Below are 24525 nucleotides of genomic sequence, written 5' to 3'. Positions count from 1 at the left end.
TACTATCCAAACTATCTAAATGTCTTCCTTCACGGTATTTATATGTATATTTGTTGGGTATTTCGTCTTTGGTATGGGGAATTTGGGAAAAACCATGAAAGTGGTGTCCTGGATAGTTACATCGACTCTCCCTCAAGTTTGCCAACATCCTATTTGTATCAGTCGGGAATGAAAGTGGTGTAATGGAGAGTTGATTTAAACTTGTGTCGGTAACTTTTTTGTCACCAAGTTAGCGACCATTAATAAGATGACTTTGTTCATATGTATCCTAAAGGTAAAAAAGAGGCTGAGGCCCAAGATATATACGTTTTATAGCACATTATTAGCATTCCCAATTAAAACCTCTACTACTTACAAAGTCAAAAGGGTGAGCCTAGTTTCTACTTGACCAAAATGGTTATACATCGAAACACACCCTTAGCAATACAAGCTACAATTTCGACAGCCTAGATTGATTCTTTCCATTTCATACAAAACAACCATTAGATTAATCAAGGCTGTGTTTGCCATTTGCAATAGAAAAATTCAAACATCCACATTATTCAGCAAAGAACCCACCATAACTATCTTAATTTTCTTAAGCTTAAAGTCACCCAAAAATCCCAGGGTTCTTTCTCAAAAACTTCAAAAGGGTGAGCCCAGTTTCTACTTGGTCAAAAAGATAACCTTTTTACACATCCCAACATAATTGAATCAACACAAGCTAGAATTTTGACAACGCGGATCAAAAAAAAAGAATTTTGACAACCTAGATTCACCCTTTCCATTTTCATACAAAACAAACATTAGCTTTCACCAATTTTCAACTCCAAGTATTGAGGGAGAAACTCCAAGTAGTTACTTATTCAACAAACCACTTGGTGGTGCTAAATGTCCAAGAATATGGTTCATTTATACTTTATCAAGTCCAATAGCAGATTGTTCAAAACTGATATGAATCTCTAATGAGCCCAAAACCTGTGTTAATGCTTGGCCTTTTTGCTAGACAAGCCAATCTTAAACAAACCGAAGCAAGTTGAACTCAAGCAATTTGGTTCATTTAACAGGCCTAGTTACAGAAACAAAACACAACTGACACAACATAAACCTTTCAGCTGATACAAAAAACATAACCATTTTCAAGTGTCAACTGATTCAAATTAAGACTTGATGACATGATCAAACCTTATTACATAGTGGTTGTGCACAAAAATTGTGGTCAACCCAAGCAAAAGTTACAATTACAGTGATGTACATATTTGCATACAAACTGATTGGTAATAATAGAAGTAGGATATATATGTTCTTATCCAAATCAGGGGAGGATAAAAAGCAAAGCAAATATGTATGCAGAAGTAAGCTACATATAGATATTTAAAGCCAATTTTTACTTGGCCAAAAAGATAACTTTTTACGCATCCAACCACAGCCTAATCAACACAAGCTAGAATTTCCACAACCTAGATTCACCTTTTCCATTTTCATACAAAACAAACATTAGTTTTCCCCAATTTCAATGCCGACCTAATTTCCTAGAATGACAAGGAAGTTATATTGACAGAAATATTTACAGGCGTCATTTTGAAAAACTAGTCCTAATTTCCTTCAGATGCCAACTAGTAGTCCAAAAAGTGCAGATTTGTTGCAAGTATAGGACACAACAGTTAAAATACGTTACGCGCCTTGAAACCCATTCAATGGATCATGCAGTTTCAGTTTTTGAAAACAACGAAAAACCAGATGGGTTACTTTGGAACACGATTCAAGTTGAGAATGCAAAACACAATATGTAGGTAAGGAAAACGATTTACCTGAAACCTAAAACAATTGTTCGATTTTTTTCGTACGCGTCTATGACTCGTACAGCTGATTGCCGTTTTCGACTCCTTCGATTGCTGATGGCCCGATACACAATCTAGAATCTGGAATGACATAAAGAGCTCCGCTAAAGCCAAAGAAGATTCTTAAATAGCTAAAAAGTATAATACCAGAAAAATCAGAGACTCGCAATTAGAAGACTGAAAGTGAAAATTAACAAGTTCAAAAAATATAGCAGCAAAACAATGTACACATGTTCAATAAAGTGGAAATTGGATATCTATAGATTTCACAACAAAGATTTTGTACTTACAATACACAAATAGTCTAAGAGAGTAGATGAACATGAACAAGATCAATAAACAAAGAGATGTGTTCGAACAGCGTTTTTGGATATCCATTCTTTTTCTTGAATCGAAACGAAATTCCATGAAATTACCCAATACCTAACACTACAGTGTTGACCAAACGCTAGATGCAAGTAAGGAAACCGATTTAACTAAAGCCGTTGTTCGATTGTTGCCGTAGGCGACTGTAAAAACTTTGACTGCTGATCGTTGTCGTTGTAACTCCTTCGATTGTTGCCGTACTTGTTGTTCGAAGGGTGCAAAAACTTCAAATGCGAGGACCAAACAGAGAGAGGATTTGGGCGAAGTCACACGCAGAGACAGAGAAAGCTATGGTTTCCTGGAGATTTGCAACTTTTTTTTTATGATGTCCCAGTGTGGTACTGGGGTATGATCTTATTTAATATGGATCTTTAGATCAAATTTTAAGCTAATTTTAGTCATTGGATCAAAACCACCTCAAAAAGTAAGGTGGTTTTGTACGTTTTGAGTCAAAAAACATTATTATAATTACCATGAACACTAGTTCTTTTTACTATTTCTTATGCTGACACTTACCACAAAATATTTTATACTTACCACAACTAAAGGCTACACTCCAACTTTTTTTTTTGGCCTTTCTCTCTCTAAGTTCTCCAGGTAGCATGTTTGTACATTTTTTACGGAAAAATGTACTTTTTGGCAAGATTTTTTTTTAAACGTTAAAAAGTTCTATTCACCCTACTTTTTATCTTTTTGCTAATCATTTGTGTAATAGACAACTAAATGTTGGGTGAAAATATAAAAATAATTAAATAATATTTAATTTGTAAGCCAATATTTTTATAACAATATTTTGAAACTAAAATATAAGCGAAAAAATTGCCTAAATTTTAAAATAATGTTGTTAATATATTCCATTAAATTATTTTCTAAGTAAAAAGTAATTTACAAATATTATTGTGAAAATAATTATTCATTTATTGTTTAGAATAATTTACAAAAATTTCTTAATATTTTATTATAAATATATGCTACTAATTTCCAATTAATATTGTTAATATATACGATTAAATTACTTTTAAGTATCAATCAATTGATAAATATTATTGTGAAAATAATTATTCATTTATTGTTTAGAATAACTTACAAAAATTACTTAATATTTTTTATTATAAATATACGCTACTAATTTTCAATTAATATTGTTAATATATACGATTAAATTATTTCTAAGTTATCAATCAATTGATAACGTACAAATTTACTTAATACTTTTTTAAGAAAAGTTAATGAGCATCAATACAATTAGATAAGTGAATTGATTGCTATATGATCATTGAGCATTGATACGATTGGTAGTTATGAGTCATGTAACTAGATACTGATCAATCAGTAAGGATGAATACAGATATAATAATTAATAGTATATGTGATTGACAATGATCATTGATCATCGATACAATGGACTAAAAGAGTTTAATCAAGTGATTGAACCCCTTGATTCGATCACCATGGCATAATTAGCAGATGGGATAGTTAAGAATGTTGTTGGTAGAAATGACCAATAAGGATTGATACAGTTGATTAAAGTGAATTGCCTAATTTGTTTAATTGAAATAACTCATTCAATTAATCATTTATTTTTATTAATTAAAAAGGTAATACACTCTCATTCAATTAATCATAAAATAATTTATTGTGGTAGGTATCTTATGAACTACCTCATTATACTGTTATAGTGCATTAATTAAGATTCATAAATGTTTACCCACCCATAATGAGTGTATTACTTACCACACAATAGGGCCGCAAAATCGTGGATATTCATACGATGAAGTATTACTACATGACACAAGTTTTACCATGGTTTTTGGTAATACTTGCCTCATTATTTGCCAATACTTACTCTGTTGAAACAAAACAATGACTATAATTGAACCACTTATTTAGTGAATTTTCATGCTCACCTACCTCAAATTATAGCATTAATCGTATTAGGTTTCTTCATACTTACCTTAAAATCTCCAATCTTATCCAGCAAAATATACTCTACCAAGTTTTTCAACTCTCCTGTGAATCTCCTTCCTACTCTCAAGATATGACTATTGAAGAAGCTCAGTAACTTTCAAAGACAATAAGTTGAAGAAGCTAAACAAGTAAGTTATCCACAATAAGAAACTAATTTTAGTTGTGATTATTTGCTCTTAAACACAATGATTTGATCTAAGTAAAAAAATTCATTGTATAGTTTCTTTTGGCCATGATTACTATCTTGTAGGGAACTACATACCACTGTTTAGGGTAATACTTACCATAAGAATGTAATCGTAACCTTCAGTCCCTATTTATTTCTTCCCAAGTTTGTGGTAAAAATGTTCAGTTTTAGTTAAGTCCATCCAGTAATCGTGGTAGTTAAGTATGTATCTTCAATTGCTATTTGTTTTTTCTCATTTGTGGTAAAAATATATAGTTTTTTAGTTATTGTAAAGCCCCGACTTTCCGAAAGCAATATAAAATAAAATCTTAAGAAAATTTGCTAAATAAATTTAATTTTTAAAAAATAAAGTTTAGCTATTACAGTCACAAGATAAATTTACTGATTCAAAATACATTAATTTCAGAGCTAACTCTAGGCTTGATACAAATTCGAGGCATACACGATCTTCGTTCATGATATTCTTTCCGTGTCGAACTGCACCATCTTTGAATCCTCTCCATTAAATCCTGCGCCCACTGGCAAATTGATCGCCGAAGCAAACGATTTGCCAGGATACAGACGTATCCGTGAGTGATAAATCACCCAGTAGAATAATCCAACCCAACCACCCCTCTTACTTTACAATTAGCAGGTAACAAGATAATATTGAATCGAAGAAGCCAAACAAATATTCTCCACATAAGCTAGTTCATTACTATCCATAACCTCATGTGAAATCTAAGATCTCTCCGCAAGATCTTTCCTCCCCAACCGCTAGCCATGCTCGGTCCCATGAGATCACTTCCCTTTGCTGTCGCAGATGCACCTAAGTTATGTACCGAGTATGCATCCCAATAACTACAACAAGGGAAAAGCTTATGTTGAAAAATGTATGCATTATAATTTGTGAAAATTTATATGCATCTCTATTAATTATTTTGATGATTAATTCAATGATATTTTTATTCGGCAAATACAAAATTATCGAAAAGTCGATTCCCGAATTAAATATTTTCGTGACCTTGAAATATAGCATAAAGTCTCTTGGATTCATGATTTATATTTACAAAGACTTTATTGAGCTCAATACATGCTTTAATGGTTTATTTAGATGAAATTGTGAGCCACAGGTTGACGAACCGGCTGACAAGCCGGCTGTCTGAACAGAAAGCTGTGACAACCGGACGACCACCCGGATGACCACTCTATCAAACGGCTAGTTTCCAACGGCTAGTTTCCAACGGCTAGTTTCCAACGGCTAGGAAGCATATGGATGGCTATATAAGGCATCAAGAACTCATTAATGAGAACATACACAAGCTACAACATTCCATATTATTGCAAGAGCAAATTCTCAAAAGATCAAAGCCAAAAATTCTCATTGTTCTTCCACTTTCATATTATTCTTGAGAGAAAATTTGTACAAGTCGTGAGCGATAATTTTCATACCTTCTTCACATACTTGTATTTCCTAAGTGAGTGTTTGAGTCAAACACTTGAAAGCTTAGAAGACCAAATTCGGGTTGGAATTTGGGTGTTATTGTTTTTGAGAAGTTTTCGGAGAAAATTCTTGCGGTTGTGCTAGCTCCTCGGGAAAGCTAGAGGCATTCGGTTCTTGTAAGCACCCGCAAGACTTACAAGTTGTAATCTTTTAAAGATTAGTCTAACCTTCAAGTAATTGCTTGAGGAGAAGTGGAGTAGGGCCGGACCGTGGACAAATCCGGACCGAACCACTATAAACGGGTTCTATCTCTCTATCTCTCTATTTTGATTGCATACTTATTGTTTGCATATATTGTTAGAGATAAATTTTTATTGGTAATTATTACTAGCAATCCTATTCACCCCCCCTCTAGGTTGCATAATTTGGGTAACAATTGGTATCAGAGCCTCGGCTCTTGTTTGTAGATTTAACCATCTAAGAGTTAAGATCCATGGCAACCACTAGTAATGTTTCTTGTATCGAAGGTCAATCGTCCAATAGACCTCCCTTGTTCACCGGAGAAAATTACTCTCATTGGAAAAATAGAATGATGATCTTTATTCAATCCACGGATTATGATCTATGGAAAATTATCAAAAATGGTCTCATTATTCCTACTAAGAAAGTTGGAGAAGAGACTATGCCTAAACCAGATTATGAGTGGAGTCATTTGGAAAAGGCTTCAATAGAAAAGAACTATAGAGCTATGAACCTTCTTTTTTGTGCTATTACTCCCAATGAATATGATTGTGTTTCCGCATGTGAATCGGCTAAAGAAATATGGGATAAGTTAGAAATGTCACATGAAGGAGATAGTCAAGTTAAGGAGTCCAAAATTGATATTCTTGTGCATAGCTATGAGCTCTTCAAAATGAAACCGGATGAATCTATATCTCAAATGTTTGCTAGATTTGCTAGTATTACTAACGGTTTAAAAGCTCTTGGAAAGATTTACAGTCAATCCGAAATGACAAGGAAGGTGCTCCGTTCCATGCCAACCAATTGGGACACTACCACCTCCATCATCCTACAATCCAAAGATTTCTCAACATACACGATGGACAAGCTCATGGGATCTCTCATGACGGAGGAAATGCATCACAACCTCAAGGGTGAAAAAGAGAAGAAAGTTAAGGATCTTGCCTTCAAAAGTACAACAAGCAAATCAAAAAGCAAGGAGGATTCAAGCAACGAAAGTGAGGATGATGAAATGGCGCTCATCACAAAAACGTTCAAGAAACTCCTCAAAAATAGAGCATCTCACAAAGGCAGAGGATTTTCAAGAAAAGATGGAGGCAAAGAAGAAAATAGTAAAAAGGATCCAATCATTTGCTACGAGTGCAAGAAGCCCGGCCACATCAAAAGTGAATGTCCATATGCAAAAAAATATTCAAAGAAGGACAAAAAGAGAGCTATGATGGCCGCATGGGACAATAGTGACGATAGTAGCTCCGATGAGGACGATGAGCAACAAGAGGTCGCTAACTTGTGTTTCATGGCCATCGAAGAAAACGAGGTAGATCTCGACTCATCCTATTCCTTTGATGAATTATTTATTGCCTATAAAGAGTTGAAAGTAGAATTTGAAAAGGTTGTTTCTAAAAACAAATTTCTTAAAAAGGTTGCTAAAGATCTTTCACTAGAAATAGATGATTTAATTGAAGAGAAAGATATTTTGGAGGAAGAAAATGAAAGTTTAAGAACCTCTTTGGAAAAAGAAAAAGAGTATTTGAAGGATACTTCCAAAAACGAATCTTTAGAAAAACAAATTGATGATTTAACTAATTCTCTTTCAAAACTCACTAATGGAAAAGAAAGTTTAGACATTCTTCTTGGAAAACAAATGGTTTCTTTTCACAAGGCCGGAATTGGTTATAATCCCACTCAACACAAAAATCTTTTTGAAAAAGATGTTCCTCCTTCTAGCCATTCTAAATTGACATGTCATTATTGTGGTAAAATTGGTCATATTTCTCCTACTTGTCCTATGAAAGGATACTCATCTTCTAATGCAAAAAAGGTCTGGGTTCCTAAGAACCGTATCAATGCTAACCTTCAAGGACCCAAGATGATTTGGGTACCAAAAGTCAAGAATTGATGTGCTATTGTAGGTATGCTTTAAAAGTTCTCTCAAGGAAGGAAGTTGGTACCTTGATAGTGGATGTTCAAGACACATGACCGGTGACAAGAGGGCTTTCAATTCTCTTTCGTCTAAAGATGGTGGACATGTCACATTTGGAGACAACAACAAAGGCAAAATCATAGGAATCGGTGATATAGGTAATTCTCCTATTATTGAAGATGTTTTACTTGTTAGTGGTTTAAAACACAATCTTCTTAGCATAAGTCAATTATGTGATAGAGGAAATCGTGTTATCTTTGAAAAATCCAAATGTATCATTGAAAATGTCAAAAGCAACAAGACACTCTTCGTTGGACAAAGACTTGAAAATGTATATGTTTTTAATCTCAATGATTTAAGTAATTGTGATATAAAATGTTTTTCCGCTTTGAGTGAAAATAGTTGGCTTTGGCATAGGCGCCTAGGACATGCAAGTATGGATGCTATTTCAAAACTCTCTAGAAAAAATTTGGTAAAAGGTCTTCCTAAAATCAAATTTGAAAAAGATAGACTTTGTGGTCCTTGCCAACAAGGAAAACAAACCAAGGTTTCTTTTAAGTCCAAAAATGTTGTTTCAACTACTAGACCTTTGCAATTACTTCATATGGATTTGTTTGGACCAACTCGCTCTCCAAGTCTTTGTGGAAACTATTATTGTCTTGTTGTTGTTGATGATTTCTCTAGATATACATGGGTGATGTTCCTAGCTCATAAGAATGAGGCTTATCCTAATTTCACTAAACTTTGTAGAAGAGTTCAAAATGAAAAAGGATTTGTTATTTCTAACATTCGTACGGATCATGGAAAAGAACTTGACAATTCTTTATATGAAAAGTTTTGTGATGAACATGGTATTGGTCATAACTTTTCTGTACCTCGTACTCCTCAACAAAATGGAGTAGTTGAGAGAAAGAATCGTACTTTGGAAGAAATGGCCCGCACTATGCTTTGTGAAAACTCTTTGCCAAAATATTTTTGGGCAGAAGCCGTTAATACCTCATGCTATATTTTGAATCGAGTTTTAATTAGGCCTATCCTCAAGAAAACTCCTTATGAGCTTTGGAATGGTAGAATACCCAACATTAATTACTTTCATGCCTTCGGTTGTAAATGTTATGTATTAAACAATGGAAAAGATGACTTGGGTAAATTTGATTCAAAATCGGATGAAGGCATCTTTATTGGTTACTCTCTTACTAGCAAAGCATATAGAATTTATAATAAGCGCACTAATCTTGTTGAAGAATCTATTCACGTTTCCTTTGATGAATCTAATCCTTGTGCTACTAAGGATGTTGTTGATAATGATGACTTAGAAATTACACATGAGATTCATGACTTGACAATTCAAGAAAAAGTTGATGGTGATACTCAAGTAGAAAGCTCTCAAATCAAAGAAGATGAAGTTATTAATCAACCTCAAGATGCCATGGGAGACAACCAAGATCTTTCCAAGGATTGGAGATTCGTGCAAAACCATCCAAAAGACTTGATTCTTGGAGAAGTTTCGAAAGGGGTAACCACTCGCTCGTCTCATAGAAATTTTTGTGAAAATCAAGCTTTTGTTTATCAAATTGAGCCTAAAAACTTTCCGGAAGCTCAAGATGATGAAAATTGGATTTTGGCCATGCAAGATGAGTTAAATCAATTTGAAAGGAATAAAGTTTGGGCATTAGTACCTAAGCCTCTTGATCACTCTATTATAGGTACTAAATGGGTTTTTCGTAACAAGCTAGATGAATCCGGAAATATTGTTAGGAATAAAGCTAGACTTGTTGCTCAAGGTTATAATCAAGAAGAAGGTATTGATTTTGAAGAAACTTTTGCACCGGTAGCTAGATTAGAGGCTATTCGCATATTGCTTGCCTTTGCATCTTTCAAAAATTTCAAGCTTTATCAAATGGATGTGAAAAGTGCATTTTTGAATGGGTTCATAAATGAGGAAGTTTATGTCAAACAACCTCCCGGCTTTGAAGATCATGTATACCCCGATCATGTTTTTAAACTCTCAAAAGCTCTATATGGTTTGAAGCAAGCACCACGTGCATGGTATGATAGACTTAGCTCATTCTTGCTTGACAATGGCTTTACTCGTGGAAAAATTGATACTACTCTTTTCATTAAAGGCAAAGGTAAAGATATGCTCATTATTCAAATATATGTTGATGATATTGTCTTTGGTGCCACTAATGATAATATGTGCAAAGAGTTTGCTAAGTGTATGCAAGGTGAGTTTGAAATGAGTATGATGGGGGAGCTTAACTTCTTCCTCGGACTTCAAATCAAGCAAACTAATGAGGGGATCATAATCAACCAAGCCAAGTATGCGAAAAAACTTATTAAGAAGTTTGGCATGGAAGGATCAAAGCCAATGAGCACACCAATGAGCATATCAACTAAGCTAGACAAAGATGAGAATGGTAAGGCCGTCAATGAAAAGATGTATCGAGGTATGATCGGCTCATTACTTTATCTCACGGCAAGTAGACCTGATATAATGTTTAGTGTCTGCATGTGTGCTAGATTTCAATCATGTCCTAAAGAATCGCATTTAAAAGCTATTAAACATATTTTTAAATATGTTGCCGGTTCTCATGACTTAGGATTGTTTTATCCACGTGGAGTTGCATTTGATTTAATTGGTTATTCGGATGCGGATTTTGGAGGTTTCAAAGTTGATCGTAAAAGTACAAGTGGGACTTGCCAATTTCTAGGGCACTCTCTAGTGTCTTGGCATAGCAAGAAACAAAATTCCGTAGCTCTATCTACCGCCGAGGCGGAATATGTAGCGGCCGGAAGTTGTTGTGCCCAAATATTGTGGATCAAACAACAAATGGAGGATTTCAATTTGCAATATGATCATATTCCTATTAAATGTGATAATACTAGTGCAATTAGCTTAACCAAGAATCCAATTCAACATTCTCGAACAAAACATATTGAGATTAGACATCATTTTATAAGAGATCATGTTCAAAAAGGGGATATTGAACTTAACTTTATTAGTACCGACAAGCAATTGGCGGACATTTTCACAAAACCCCTTGGTGAAGAACAATTTTGTTTCATTCGACGAGAACTCGGCATGTCTAATCTTTTATGAAAAAATTTTGTGTTCTTGATGTCAAAAGTTTTTTTTTGGATTCAATGTTGAGTTGATTGAATTCGTAAATATCATACTTGATGGAGAGTACAAATGATCTTGATAAAGAAATCACCCTCCAAACATTTTATCATATGTTTCATTTTCCTGTGTTTGGTATGAAGAAAATCAGTTTTATGGTCTTTAATGTTACTCCTCTTAAACGATTTCTGGACTTAACCTGCATTTGTCAGTCGGATGTCCAAGCGGATGTCCAACCGGACAACCGTGAGGTTGAGACTTATTCAAGCTTTTGCGTTGCTAACTCTGATTTATTAAGTCTGTTACACTTAGTTTGTATGAACTTCATGGCTTAGTGCTTAAATTGTCTCTTATATACTTCGCCGATATGAATTTCTTGTCTCTAAGCTTGCAGGGATAATCATTCTCGGTAATACCCCTCGCATTCTTTAAAAAGCTCTCTTTTAGGGGGAGCATGTATTAAGGGGACACAACAATAAACACCCGAACACAATTTTCTTCCCCTATTCTTATCCTCTTTCGGCGCCGCATCTCTACCGCATCCCCTATCCTATCTCTATCTCTTCATCTATCTCTCTTTCGGCGCAGCATTTCAAACAATTCGGCGCAGCATTCCAAACACTTCTCTCATACTCTATAAATTCCACAACACTCTCTCTATCTCTTCATCTATCTATCTTTCCTTCTCTCTCGGCCTAAATCTCTCATCAAGCAATGGCAAACATACCGCAAGGGTTACCATTTGAGTTTTACGAAAGAGATGCCGAACGAGCAGAGTTCAGGTTGTTTATCCAAACCATTTGGATGCAACTCTTTATCTTCATTCTGCTGTGTGCGTTACTTACCATGAGAATACCACCATGGTTCGGATGGAATGTAAATGTGGATACTCTGTGGTATTGGATTGGCATTATAGCTGCCGTTGTAGCAGCCATTATTCGAGAATACGAAAATCAAGGACGCCAAGCTCTCAATGAACGAAGATAGAGTGCTACAGGGCAAGAGCGGCATGGTGCTGGAACCATGGCCCTATTGTTTTTCTCTTTTTAGTTTTTTTTTATGATGTCACAGGGGGAGAAAAAGCCAAGTTTTAATTGATCTATCTTGCCATTTTGGGCAAATTTAAAAAATTGCTTGCTATGATCTGATGATTATTGCTATTACTCGTTGATCGTAGATAACTGCTTTGGTGCATGTATTAAGGGGGAGATTGGCATAACTCCTACTTGAATAAAAACTATCATTTTGTGTCATCATCAAAAAGGGGGAGATTGTTGAAAAATGTATGCATTATAATTTGTGAAAATTTATATGCATCTCTATTAATTATTTTGATGATTAATTCAATGATTTTTTTATTCGGCAAATACAAAATTATCGAAAAGTCGATTCCCGAATTAAATATTTTCGTGACCTTGAAATATAGCATAAAGTCTCTTGGATTCATGATTTATATTTACAAAGACTTTATTGAGCTCAATACATGCTTTAACGGTTTATTTAGATGAAATTGTGAGCCACAGGTTGACGAACCGGCTGACAAGCCGGCTGTCTGAACAGAAAGCTGTGACAACCGGACGACCACCCGGATGACCACTCTATCAAACGGCTAGTTTCCAACGGCTAGTTTCCAACGGCTAGTTTCAAACGGCTAGTTTCCAACGGCTAGTTTCCAACGGCTAGGAAGCATATGGATGGCTATATAAGGCATCAAGAACTCATTAATGAGAACATACACAAGCTACAACATTCCATATTATTGCAAGAGCAAATTCTCAAAAGATCAAAGCCAAAAATTCTCATTGTTCTTCCACTTTCATATTATTCTTGAGAGAAAATTTGTACAAGTCGTGAGCGATAATTTTCATACCTTCTTCACATACTTGTATTTCCTAAGTGAGTGTTTGAGTCAAACACTTGAAAGCTTAGAAGACCAAATTCGGGTTGGAATTTGGGTGTTATTGTTTTTGAGAAGTTTTCGGAGAAAATTCTTGCGGTTGTGCTAGCTCCTCGGGAAAGCTAGAGGCATTCGGTTCTTGTAAGCACCCGCAAGACTTACAAGTTGTAATCTTTTAAAGATTAGTCTAACCTTCAAGTAATTGCTTGAGGAGAAGTGGAGTAGGGCCGGACCGTGGACAAATCCGGACCGAACCACTATAAACGGGTTCTATCTCTCTATCTCTCTATTTTGATTGCATACTTATTGTTTGCATATATTGTTAGAGATAAATTTTTATTGGTAATTATTACTAGCAATCCTATTCACCCCCCCTCTAGGTTGCATAATTTGGGTAACAGCTTATCATGCCTGAATCACAACTAGGGTTCGCCTATCTTATATACCACCTCACAAATCACTTCACAATCATCACTGGACATCCGCCAGTTTCATTTTCATCACAAAATTTATCACTGGTGTTTTTATCATTGGACACCCGCCAGTTTTATTTTCATCACATAATTTATCACTGGACACCCGCCAATTTTTTTATCACTGGACATCCGCCAGTTTCATTTTCATCACATAATTTATCACTGGTGTTTTTATCACTGGACACCCGCCAGTTTCATTTTCATCAGTTTTCTTTTCATCAATTTATCACTGGACACCCGCCAGTTTCATTTTCATCACACAATTTAAAATCACGCCTGCAGGCAATCTAAAAATAAAAACTTTCTAGTCTATCCATTATCTAGCATCGTCTAGATGAATTCTATTTCGCAATACCACCCCATGTCTCTAGGGTCCACTCTAGCATCAAAGTCAAGTATCGGCACAATATGCAATTAATCAATAATAATTAAAACAATAAATAGATAATGAAATCATGCAACTTTTTATGAATGGGTCGTTGCCCTTAATCTTGTATGGTCACAATGTCAATAATAAAGTAAGAGTTTTAAAATAATTTAAAAGGAAAATTTTCTGGACTCTTATTAATTAATTCTAAGATAATAGATTAATTAAAAACCAATTTAAATACATTAATTAGATTAAAATATTGAAATATTTATCATGACCTAAATAAGAGTCCTAAAGATCCTACGCAACCAGTGGAGTGTCAAAAGTTGGGTTCGGAGGGTCACGGGATTTATTTAAATAAAGACGTTAAATAAAGTGGCCGAAAGTGAAGTAAATAGATAATAAATAATTTACAAATTAAAATATGTTACGGTTAACAAAATTTCATCTTCAGAATATAGAGAGTCGAAATAAAATTACTCGGGCATTTATAATAACGTTTATAAGGTCGCAAAGAATTTTTGATCGGAAACACTTTAGAAATAACAATAAATAGTAAATTAAATAAAAAAATATCAATTTAACAAGATATCATCTTTGAGATGCAAAAAGTCTAGGAAAAATTAGTTTGGGTGTTAAAACATTGTTTGGAAGGTCGCAAAGATTTTTCGTTTGTAAACTTTGATAGATAACGAATAAATAATTTAATAAATAGATAATTAAATAAAAAAATATGATCTTAACAAGTTATGATCTTTGAGGTGTGAAAAGTCTAGAAAAAATAGTCCGGGGGTCAAAAATGAAGATTGGAAGGTCGCAAAGTTATTTCAAAACATTTAAAATCAACCCAATCTACTAGATAAATTAAACTGATATAATTAATACGTTAATATTATATTGTAAGAAAATAATATCAAGTCAGTAGTTTTTTATAATAATAATATCAGACGGATTGTAAAATAAATATCAAAAGGTCATCTTCGTCGCAAATAATTACAAATAAAGTGTCGGACTCAAAAATAATATCAAATTGGTGAATACGGCAGAAAACGCGCATTGAACTATATTTTTTTTCCGTTCGGGACATAGGGTTAAACATATAAACACTTAATATACTTAGAGAAGAGGTTGGATAGGATTATAGTACCTTTAATCGGATCGAATTGATTTAAAAATGAATCTTGAATTTTGGGAAAGAAGACTTCGATTTTTTTGATCAGGAGACTTTGGAATCAAATTGGACGATGCTTGGTGATGCTAGAAGTAGAAGGAATAGATTGGAATAGTCAGATTGAGTTTTGGTTGGGTCTTGGTACGAAACCTACTTTCTCTCTCTCTAAAACTCCATGGATTGAAACTTGATTTTCTCTCTCTTTTGAACTGGTGGGGCGTGGGGAATATTGTGGTGTAAATTTCGTGGGTCAATGGGGTGGGGTATTTATAGGAGAATTTTGGTGAAAGAGAATAAGAGTAAATTTAATGGGGTTGGGTTCATGAGATTTGGAATGGACGAATTTGGCTTGATTTTAGGGTTAGGGAGGAAGTAGAGACTGAGTAGGAGACGGAGAGATGGAAGGAGTTTGTATTTATGCATGCATGTAATTTGTGTGTAGGAAAAATTTAAAAAGAAAACATGTATATATTGCATGCATAATTGTATTTAAAAAAAAAAAAGGAATTGCATTAAGGAAAATAATTCTAATAATATTATATTTAGGAAAAAAATTGGGTCAAAAATCCGGATCGTTACAGTTCTAAACATCAAGTATTCGTGGTAAGTATGCTTATTGACATGGTAAGTACCTGCAGTTGCTATTTGTTTTTTCCAAAGTCTGTAGTAAGAATTTTCAGTTTTAGTTATGTATATCCAGTATTCGTGGTAAGTATGCACATTGACATGGTAAACACTTCCAGTTTTATGGCATCCCACTAAAATGGTAGGTATCCCTCCATTTCACAAACAGATTTCACAATTAATGGGCATAAAATTCTTCAACATTTATCAAAACAAAGAAGATCCTCCAAGGCATAGATTTTATCAACATTGATAAGAAAAAAATAGCCACCAAAGCATGACATCTATTAACAAAAAGGCAGTACACCAAATATCGAAAAAGGCTGTAATTTACGTGAGCCAGATTTAAAAAAGGCAGCAGCTGCATTTTACATCCAAATGATACAACAGCAGCTTTAACCACAATGTCTTCAGTTTTTCCTACCCACACCTCAAAACGGTGAGGTTTTGAGGCACTGAGATTTTACATGGAAATTTTCTCCTTTACGGTTTTCTTAGGATTCTCATTAAAAGCTTTAGAGTCAAAAATTAATTATGACCCTTTAAAATAAAATGATTAGAAAAATAAGATCTTCGTACCGGTTTAAACAGATTGAAAATTGAAACACTTAATTTTTTAGCCAGTTTATACATTAAAAAATATGGTTAACAAATTAAGTGTTCCAAATTTCAATACGTTTGGACCGGTGCGAAGATCTTATTTTTTTGATCATTTTATCCTAAAGGATCATAATTAATTTTTGATCGTAGGATTTTCAATAAGAGCCCTAAAAGAATCATAGGAATGAAGAGCAGATATTTAATTATAAAGCCCTAGAGACAAATATTAATTATGAACCTTTAGGATAAAATGACCAAAAAAATAAGATCTTCGCATTGGTCCGAATGTCCTGAAAATTGGAACACTTAATTTTTTAACTATATTTTTTACTCCCTCCGTCCTTTTTTAAGTGTCCTGCTTCGTAACTCCAACTTATTAAAAAGACATTATCATTACACCTTTCACATTAACTTTTTCCTCCACTTTTCCTACTTACCCATCATCATTACACTTTTACTCACTAACTTTTCAAAATAAAATCTATTTTTAGGGACAAAATAGACAATACACCAACTTTTACCCCCCTAACTTTACAAAATGGACACTTATTAAGGAACAACCCAAAATGCAATACTGGACACAAAAAAAGAGACGGAGGGAGTAATATATAAAAGTCTAAAAAAATTAAGCATTCCAATTTTCAATCCGTTTGAATCGGTGCGAAGATCTTATTTTTTTGATCATTTTATCCTTAAGAGTCATAAGTAATTTTTGATTTTAAGACTTTCAATGAGAACCCTAAGACAACCATAAAAGAGAAAATTTATATGTTTCCACGCCCAAACCACGAGTCTCTTAAAATGACACTGTTCTAAGGTGTGGGTAGGGGCTGCTGTCCCCAACAGATAGCAGAGCCCCTGAGTTCATGTGAGAGATTGCTAAAATTTTAACTGGTGGGTTTTCAAAAAAATTTAACTGATGTTTGTAGGTAAACAGGAGAGAGAGGAATGAATCAAAGGATGAAGATTAAAAGAGGAGATCCAATGGTTTTAAAAAAAAAACAGGGACATGATGCCTAGGGCGTTAAACAAGCCGAATCGATCCGACTATTAGAATGTTCAGATTCGTTCATTAAGTTTTTTAGCAAACTCGAGCTCAAGCCGAACTCAATGAAAATTAAGACGAGCTGAACTCGAACCGAACTTGCCTAGGTTTGGGTCGAACTTGAGTTTGTTCACGAGCCTTAACGATTCAATAATATCATATACTTATGCTCTCATACAAGTCTAAAGCTGCAAATAAAATTTTTAATATGTACATAAATATGTTCATATACATCTAAAATGATAAAAACATATAGACATAAGTAAGGTTTTAGTAATTGTAAACGTTTAGATTTATACAAGTTTTAAAATTTTCACTATGTAACTATATAAAATCCCCATGATATCCATATACTTCAGGTTCGCGAGCCTAATCGAGCCGAATACTGATACGTTCATGTTCGGCTCATTTATGAAACGAGCCTAAAATTGATGTTCAAGTTCGGTTCATTTAGTAGATGAATCGAACTCGAACGAGCCTTTACCGAATCAAGCCTCAAACAGTTCATGAACGACTCAGTTCATTTACAGCCCTAATGATGCCTCAATATTGCTTTGGGGTATGGGAGCCTTAGTCGGAGATTTGGGATAAAGAACGGTGGAGGAGGTGGGAAAGAGAGAGAGGGACTTTTGGAATATTCACCCCTTAAGGGAAAACGACGACGTACCATTTGAAGGGTAAAAGGGAATTCTTCATGGTCACCATGTTCTTGTGATTTTTATATGGAGTTACCATGTATATGTAATTTGGAGACTGTAGACCATGAAGGTGGTAATAAAGCCTCCGGTCCTCCACCTGCCAGTCATTTTTCCATGTCAAAACTAATGTTTAAGATATAATGACAATAATAAAAGAGTAACCAAATCCGAACTCGATCTGCCGCAAAATCCCACGCTAACCCACTACTCCCTAACCCAAACTCTAGCTATAAGTATTATAGACCTACTAGGGACAAGGCACGTGCTTCCCACGAAAACATACACTTAGCACGAGTACCATAGATGGGTTGTCTCATGCTCAACACGAATACCATACCTGTTGTTTGAGATTGGAACAAGCCTTTCAGAAGGAGTAGGTCTCATCTTCATGTAGCCACAACCAACGATGTTGTATTATTGTTATCTATTCACAAAAGTAAGCCTTTTTAAATAAGCTTCACATATGATCCATCCAATTCATCAATCCAACTCAAAAAATACATTCTTTCTCTTCCGGTGTTCCGAAATAGCAAAAGGACAGTCCTTAAAACATCACAAAACATATTCCAAGACCAATTTGGTTCTCTCTTGTTAATAACATGACTGAAATTCTTGTCTTAAGCAACTACAAACACAATTTGATGTAACTAATGTAGACCGCATCAGTCGGTTGAGAGAGGGAAATTGTAACGAGAAAGAGAACCTCTTGCAAACTTAGTTAAAGCATTGGCAACAAAGTTAACTATTCTTAACACAAACACAAAATCAATACGAGAACCAATCTGCATCAGTCGGTTCTCTCTTTTTAATTTTGGAGTGTTGGCTATTATTATTACTAAATTAAAAACAAACTCCATCCAACCCAATTCATTTTGACACAGCGCATTGCAATTGAAAATGATACATAATTTCACCCCACTTACGTACTTTGGAAATACGTTCTATCCACCTCCAAGCCTCTTGTTTTGAACACATGGATAACAGAATTAGAATGGGTAAGTTTTCAGATGGACCATAATAACTTTGGAAGAATTTGTAGCATGCATAACAGAATTAGAATGGGTAAGTTTTCAAATGCATAACATCCCAAAAGAAAGAAAAGTCTCGGCATATATAACAATTTAAAGAACCACAATGTTGGAGAAAAAATATTACACCCTCCTAGACTGAACAAAAGAAAGAATTGAATACTAATAGAATGAAACAAAAATCAAGCTCAACATAACATATGACCTCCAATTGTCCAATAAGATCACATACACGCACACAAACCAATTTGTTGAACTTGCAAGTTTTATAGGCCTTTTAAAGAGGCCAACAATATCAACAACAATTAGTCCGGATTACCTTGCAAAGGAGAGACGAAGATTGCATCACCATCATCCACTGTAACTTCACTGCAATATAATATTGTAACATAGTCATAGCATTATATCAATTCTACCACTAAAACGTGAAAATAAAAGAGGAAAGGGCAATAGGTGAGGCCATTTCACTTACTCACGAGCCATTTGGGCTCTACCATAAGCACTACTACTCTCCACGATGGTCTTGTCCTAAAAATGAAAATTGGGTTGCGTTGAAAATCTAACATGCAGCAATATGAATACAAACATACAAATGAGGACTTCACATTCTAATCAAAGGGCATGAACCAAATATTGAGGGAACAGAAGAATAAAGACAAAAAAAAAGAAGAAAAAATTCAAATCCACCCTCTTGGATATGCCTATGTTTAGGAAAGTTGTCTTAACATCCATCTGAAACTAAAATCAAACCGAGCCTTATGTCTCAATCAATTGGGGTTGGCTACATGAATCTTTTTTCTCCATTGAGCTCTGTCAAGGGCCACTCGTTCACTCAAACCCATTAAACTCATATTTTTGCACACAACAACATCTAATGTCAATTTTGGTCTTCCCCTCCCCGTAGTGTTGCTACCCAAAACTATCATATCCGCTCTCTTAACTACTTCATCTCCAGGTCTACGGTAGACATGTCCAAACCACCTTAGCCTATTTTCACTCAACTTTTCCTCTATACTACACCTACCATCTCACGAATCGTTTCATTTCTAATCCTGTCTTGCCTAGTCTTACCAAACATCCACCTCAACATTCTCATTTTCGCTACACTCATCTTGCTCACTTGTTTCTTAATAGACCAACATTCTATTCCGTAAAGCATCGTTGGTATTATGACAATTCTACAGCATTTTTCCTTCAATTTTGTAGGTACCCTCTTGTCACAAAGTATACCAATAGCGCTCCTCCACTTGAGCCACCCCACTTGGATCCTATGGGTCACATCATCGGCAATCTCTCCATCTTTACTAATAATTGAACCTAAATACCTAAAATGATCACTCTTTGGTATCTCCTGGTCTTGGATCATCACTCTTTCTTTATGCGCACTGGTACCATTAAACTTGCACACCACCTAGTTATCCGAAAACTCTGACTCTAATGCTTCCCTCCAAATTTCTAATTTCGTATTAACACTTTTAGCAGTTTCATGTACAAGGACAATATCATCTACAAACAACATACACCATGGGATTTCCTTCTGAAACTATCTAGTCAATTCATCCATAACTGAGGTAAAGAGGTACGGACTCAAAGCTGACCCTTGATACAATCCTACTGTGATTGAAAATTCACTCATTTCCCCTATTGCAAATCTAATGGTAGTGACGATACCATCATACATGTCTCTAATCACCTCAGTATACCCTTTGGTCTCCCTCCCTTTCTCTTTAGAACCCACCACATGATGTCTCTAGGCATCCTATCATAAGCCTTTTCTAAGTCTATGAAAACCATATGGAGATCCTTCTCCTTTGATCTGAAACTACTACTAGAAATTATAACTGACCAGCAATAAAAAGGCTAATGAATTGACTAGATGTCATCTTAAGTGCAAGTTATCAAGTATTATCTACCTAGTCCCTCCTTTCGAGTGCCGTGGTGAATGATGGAAATATTAAAAATCTAATTCCAATGAGAGTTTTGAGCATACCACTGAGGATTCCACAAATTCACGTTTGAAAGGAGCATCCAACCCCAAAACTTTTTCCTAATTAGGGACCCTCTGTTCTTTCATGGATAAAGAAATTGTAAAACAATTTGGTTTGATTATGAACATAGATAAATTCAAGAAAACAAAATAGGGAGTGAACCTACAACATTCAATAACAAAATTAAAAAATTAAAACTCAACTTCCAAGTAATGGACCAAAAAAATAGTTAGAACTCTGCCTTGTTTGCTGCAGTGGGCAAAAATTGGTATTGAGAAGATCATTAAAGAAGAAAGAAAGAAATATATAGACAATAAAGGAAAAATAGCCATACCTCATCAAATAGAAAGAAAAAGAAAAGTAAATTGCTATTTCCCCTCCCCTGACACCACACCCCTCCCGGCCCCACCTCCATTTTCCGGCACTACACCCCTCACAGTTTTTAATTTCTTTCTTTATTTAATTACTTTTATCTTATTTATTTAATTTCTATAAATACACTATTTCTATATTAAAAAATATAATTCAAGAATTAAGTGCTTCAATTTTCAATTTAATTTGATTGGGGTGAAGATCGTATTTTTTTGATCATTTTATTCTAAATGGTCATAATGAATTTTTTGCTCTAAGGCCTTTCAACGAGCACCTTATGATTCATTATTTAGTTTCAGGATTCTCTTAGGGTGTCCATTGAAAGGTCTTGAAGCCAAAAATTTATTACAACCATTTAAGATGAAATGATTAGAAAAATAACATCTTTGTACAGGTTCAAACGGATTGAAAATTGAAACATTTATTTTTTTACACTTACTCCCTCCGTCCCTTTTTAAGTGTCCTGCTTCGTAATTCCAACTTATTAAAAAGACATCATCATTATACTTTTCACATCAACTTTTTCCTCCACTTTCCCTACTTACCCATCATCATTACACTTTTACTCACTTACTTTTTAAAATGGAATATACTTTTAAGGACAAAATAGACAATTCACCAACTTTTACCCACTAATTTTACAAAATGGACACTTATTAAGGGACAGCCCAAAATGGAATACCGGACTATAAATAAGGGACGGAGGGAGTATTATTTTTTTAATATATAAACGGTGTAAAAAAATAAGTGTTTCAATTTTCAATCCGTTTGAATCCGTTCAAAAATGTTATTTTTCTAATTATTTCATCCTAAATGGTCGTAATAAAATTTTAGCTCTAAGACTTTTCAATGGGCATCCTAAGAGCTCTAAACTAAATAAGGAATTCTAAAATGCTCGTTGAATGGCCTTAGAGCCAAAAATTTACTACGACCATTTAGGATGAAATGATTAGAAAAATAACATCTTTTTACCAGTTCAAACGGATTGAAAATTGAAACATTTATTTTTTTACACTTATTTTTTAACTATTTTTTTAATATATAAACGGTGTAAAAAAATAAGTGTTTCAATTTTCAATCCGTTTGAATCGGTTCAAAGATGTTATTTTTCTAATTATTTCATCCTAAATGGTCGTAGTAAATTTTTGGCTCTTAGACCTTTCAATGGGCATCCTAAGAACTTTAAACTAAATAAGGAGTTTTAGGATGCTTGTTGAATGGCCTTAGAGCCAAAAATTTACTACGACCATTTAGGATAAAATGATCAGAAAAATAACATATTTGTACCGGTTCAAACGGATTGAAAGTTAAAATATTTATTTTTTTACACTTATTTTTTTAATATATAAATGGTGTAAAAACATAAGTGTTTCAATTTTCAATCCGTTTGAATCGGTTCAAAGATGTTATTTTTCTAATTATTTCATCCTAAATGGTCGTAATAAATTTTTTGCTCTAAGGTCTTTCAATGGGCATCCTAAGAGCTCTAAACTGAATAAGGAGTTTTAGGATGCTCGTTGAATGGCCTTAGAGCAAAAAATTTACTACGACCATTTAGGATGAAATGATCAGAAAAATAACATCTTTGAACCGATTCAAACGGATTGAAAATTGAAACACTTATTGTTTTACACCGTTTATATATTAAAAAATAGTTAAAAAAAATAAGTATATTCTAAAATTTACTACGACCATTTAAGATGAAATGTTTAGAAAAATAACATCTTTGCACCTGTTTAAATGGATTGAAAATTGAAATATTTTTTTTAACTATATTTTTTTAATATATATATATATATATAGATAAAAAAGGAAAAAAATAGTTAGATTAATTTTTAACTATAGTTTTTAATATATAAACGGTTTAAAAAAATAAGTGTTTTAATTTTCAATCCGTTTGAATCAGTGTAAAGATGTTATTTTTCTAATCATTTCATCCTAAATGGTTCTAATAAATTTTTGGCTCTAAGACTTTTCAATGGGCACCCTAAGAGCTCTAAACTAAATAAGGAGTCTTAGGGTGCTTGTTGAGCTGGTTAATGTTGTACTTATATATATTCATTTTTTTATATAGATTTTTGAAAGCATAGAAATATATTAGCTTGGGCGCAGAGCGTTGATCTTAAATATGGTATTATGGTGGTTAATTGAAAATAGAATTTTAGTTAACAAAAAAAAAAAAGAGGAGGAAAAATGGGGAAGAAAGCAAATAAAGGAAAAATTGAAAATTAGAAAAAAAAAGAAGAAAAGAAAAAGAAGGAGCGCGGGGGGAGGGGGAAAAACGGGAAGGAGGGGGTGGGGTCGGGAGGGGGGCTGTGTCAGAGGGGGTGGGAAAAGCAGCTCTCAAAAGAAAACGTTGCCCCGAAATTTCTAAGTTGTCTCACATAATCTCCAGCGGTGTTCGAGTGGGAGAATTCCCGTTGGAACAGCTTCAACTACCTTGTTCGAATACCTTGCTTCGTTCCATTGAAACAACAAAAACTTTTTCCTTCATTTACAAACAAAATCACTGAAAGATCAGCAAGAGACGAAAGGAATTCAAAGAAACAGAAGCAGATCTTACCAGACCGGAGGCCAAAGAACATGAAATTTGGGTCACTTTTTGATATCCTAAATTTGAGTCCAAATCTGATGTGAAACCCTAGTAAAACAAACACAAGTGTTTCGATCGTACCTTTTAACAAACACATATAGTCCTATTTGTAACATAAACCAGCCTAACAAGGAGAATGGCCAAAAAAAAACAATGTATCTTCTATATCTCGTCAGAAAATTTGAGGCTCTATAATACGAAAGAGAACTGAAACCTAGCAACACAAACATTGGAAGCTGAAAGAGGACCACCAATGGAGGGGCTCTCGTTCGGCGCATACACAAAGGGAGGGGGGCTCCAATCCAGTCTAGTCAGGTTAAAACCTCTTTGGTCTAGTTTAGGGCCAAGATTGAGCCACCTCAGCTGCTCCCAAATCAAGGGCTGAGATCCTCCCACCCACACCTCCCGTCCATCTCCTCCTTCTCCTCCTCCTCTCTCTCTCTCTCTCTCTCTCTCCCCACTACAGTCACCAACCAAAAAAAAAAGGATTTCAAGGCCTTGGTGATAGAAGGAGCGGAGACGTGGCACCCGGAGGGCAAATCCAAGGCCCTTAGTGACATTAAATGTGACACCCGATTGGGTGGTGTTCTTGAAGGCCTTAATTCGACGCT

General features: G+C 34.5%; 1 protein-coding gene across 1 annotated transcript in view; it reads right to left on the bottom strand.

Moving 5' to 3' along the window:
* The window catches only part of LOC131301490 (uncharacterized), a 43993-nt gene that overhangs the window by 3866 nt on the left and 15602 nt on the right, over positions 1 to 24525 (bottom strand). The window contains exons 6-8 of the mRNA XM_058327829.1: positions 19434 to 19489; positions 19281 to 19330; positions 1791 to 1901 (exon numbers count right to left, since the gene is read on the bottom strand). Of these exons, the coding sequence (XP_058183812.1) occupies positions 1831 to 1901; positions 19281 to 19330; positions 19434 to 19489 (177 nt within the window). The 3' untranslated portion in view covers positions 1791 to 1830. The remainder of the gene's footprint in view (positions 1 to 1790; positions 1902 to 19280; positions 19331 to 19433; positions 19490 to 24525) is intronic.

Source organism: Rhododendron vialii, chromosome 9a (genome assembly GCF_030253575.1).
Source record: "Rhododendron vialii isolate Sample 1 chromosome 9a, ASM3025357v1".
Taxonomy (NCBI): domain Eukaryota; kingdom Viridiplantae; phylum Streptophyta; class Magnoliopsida; order Ericales; family Ericaceae; genus Rhododendron; species Rhododendron vialii.
Note: the sequence above shows the minus strand (reverse complement) of the source record. Positions and strands in the feature narration are given on the sequence as shown.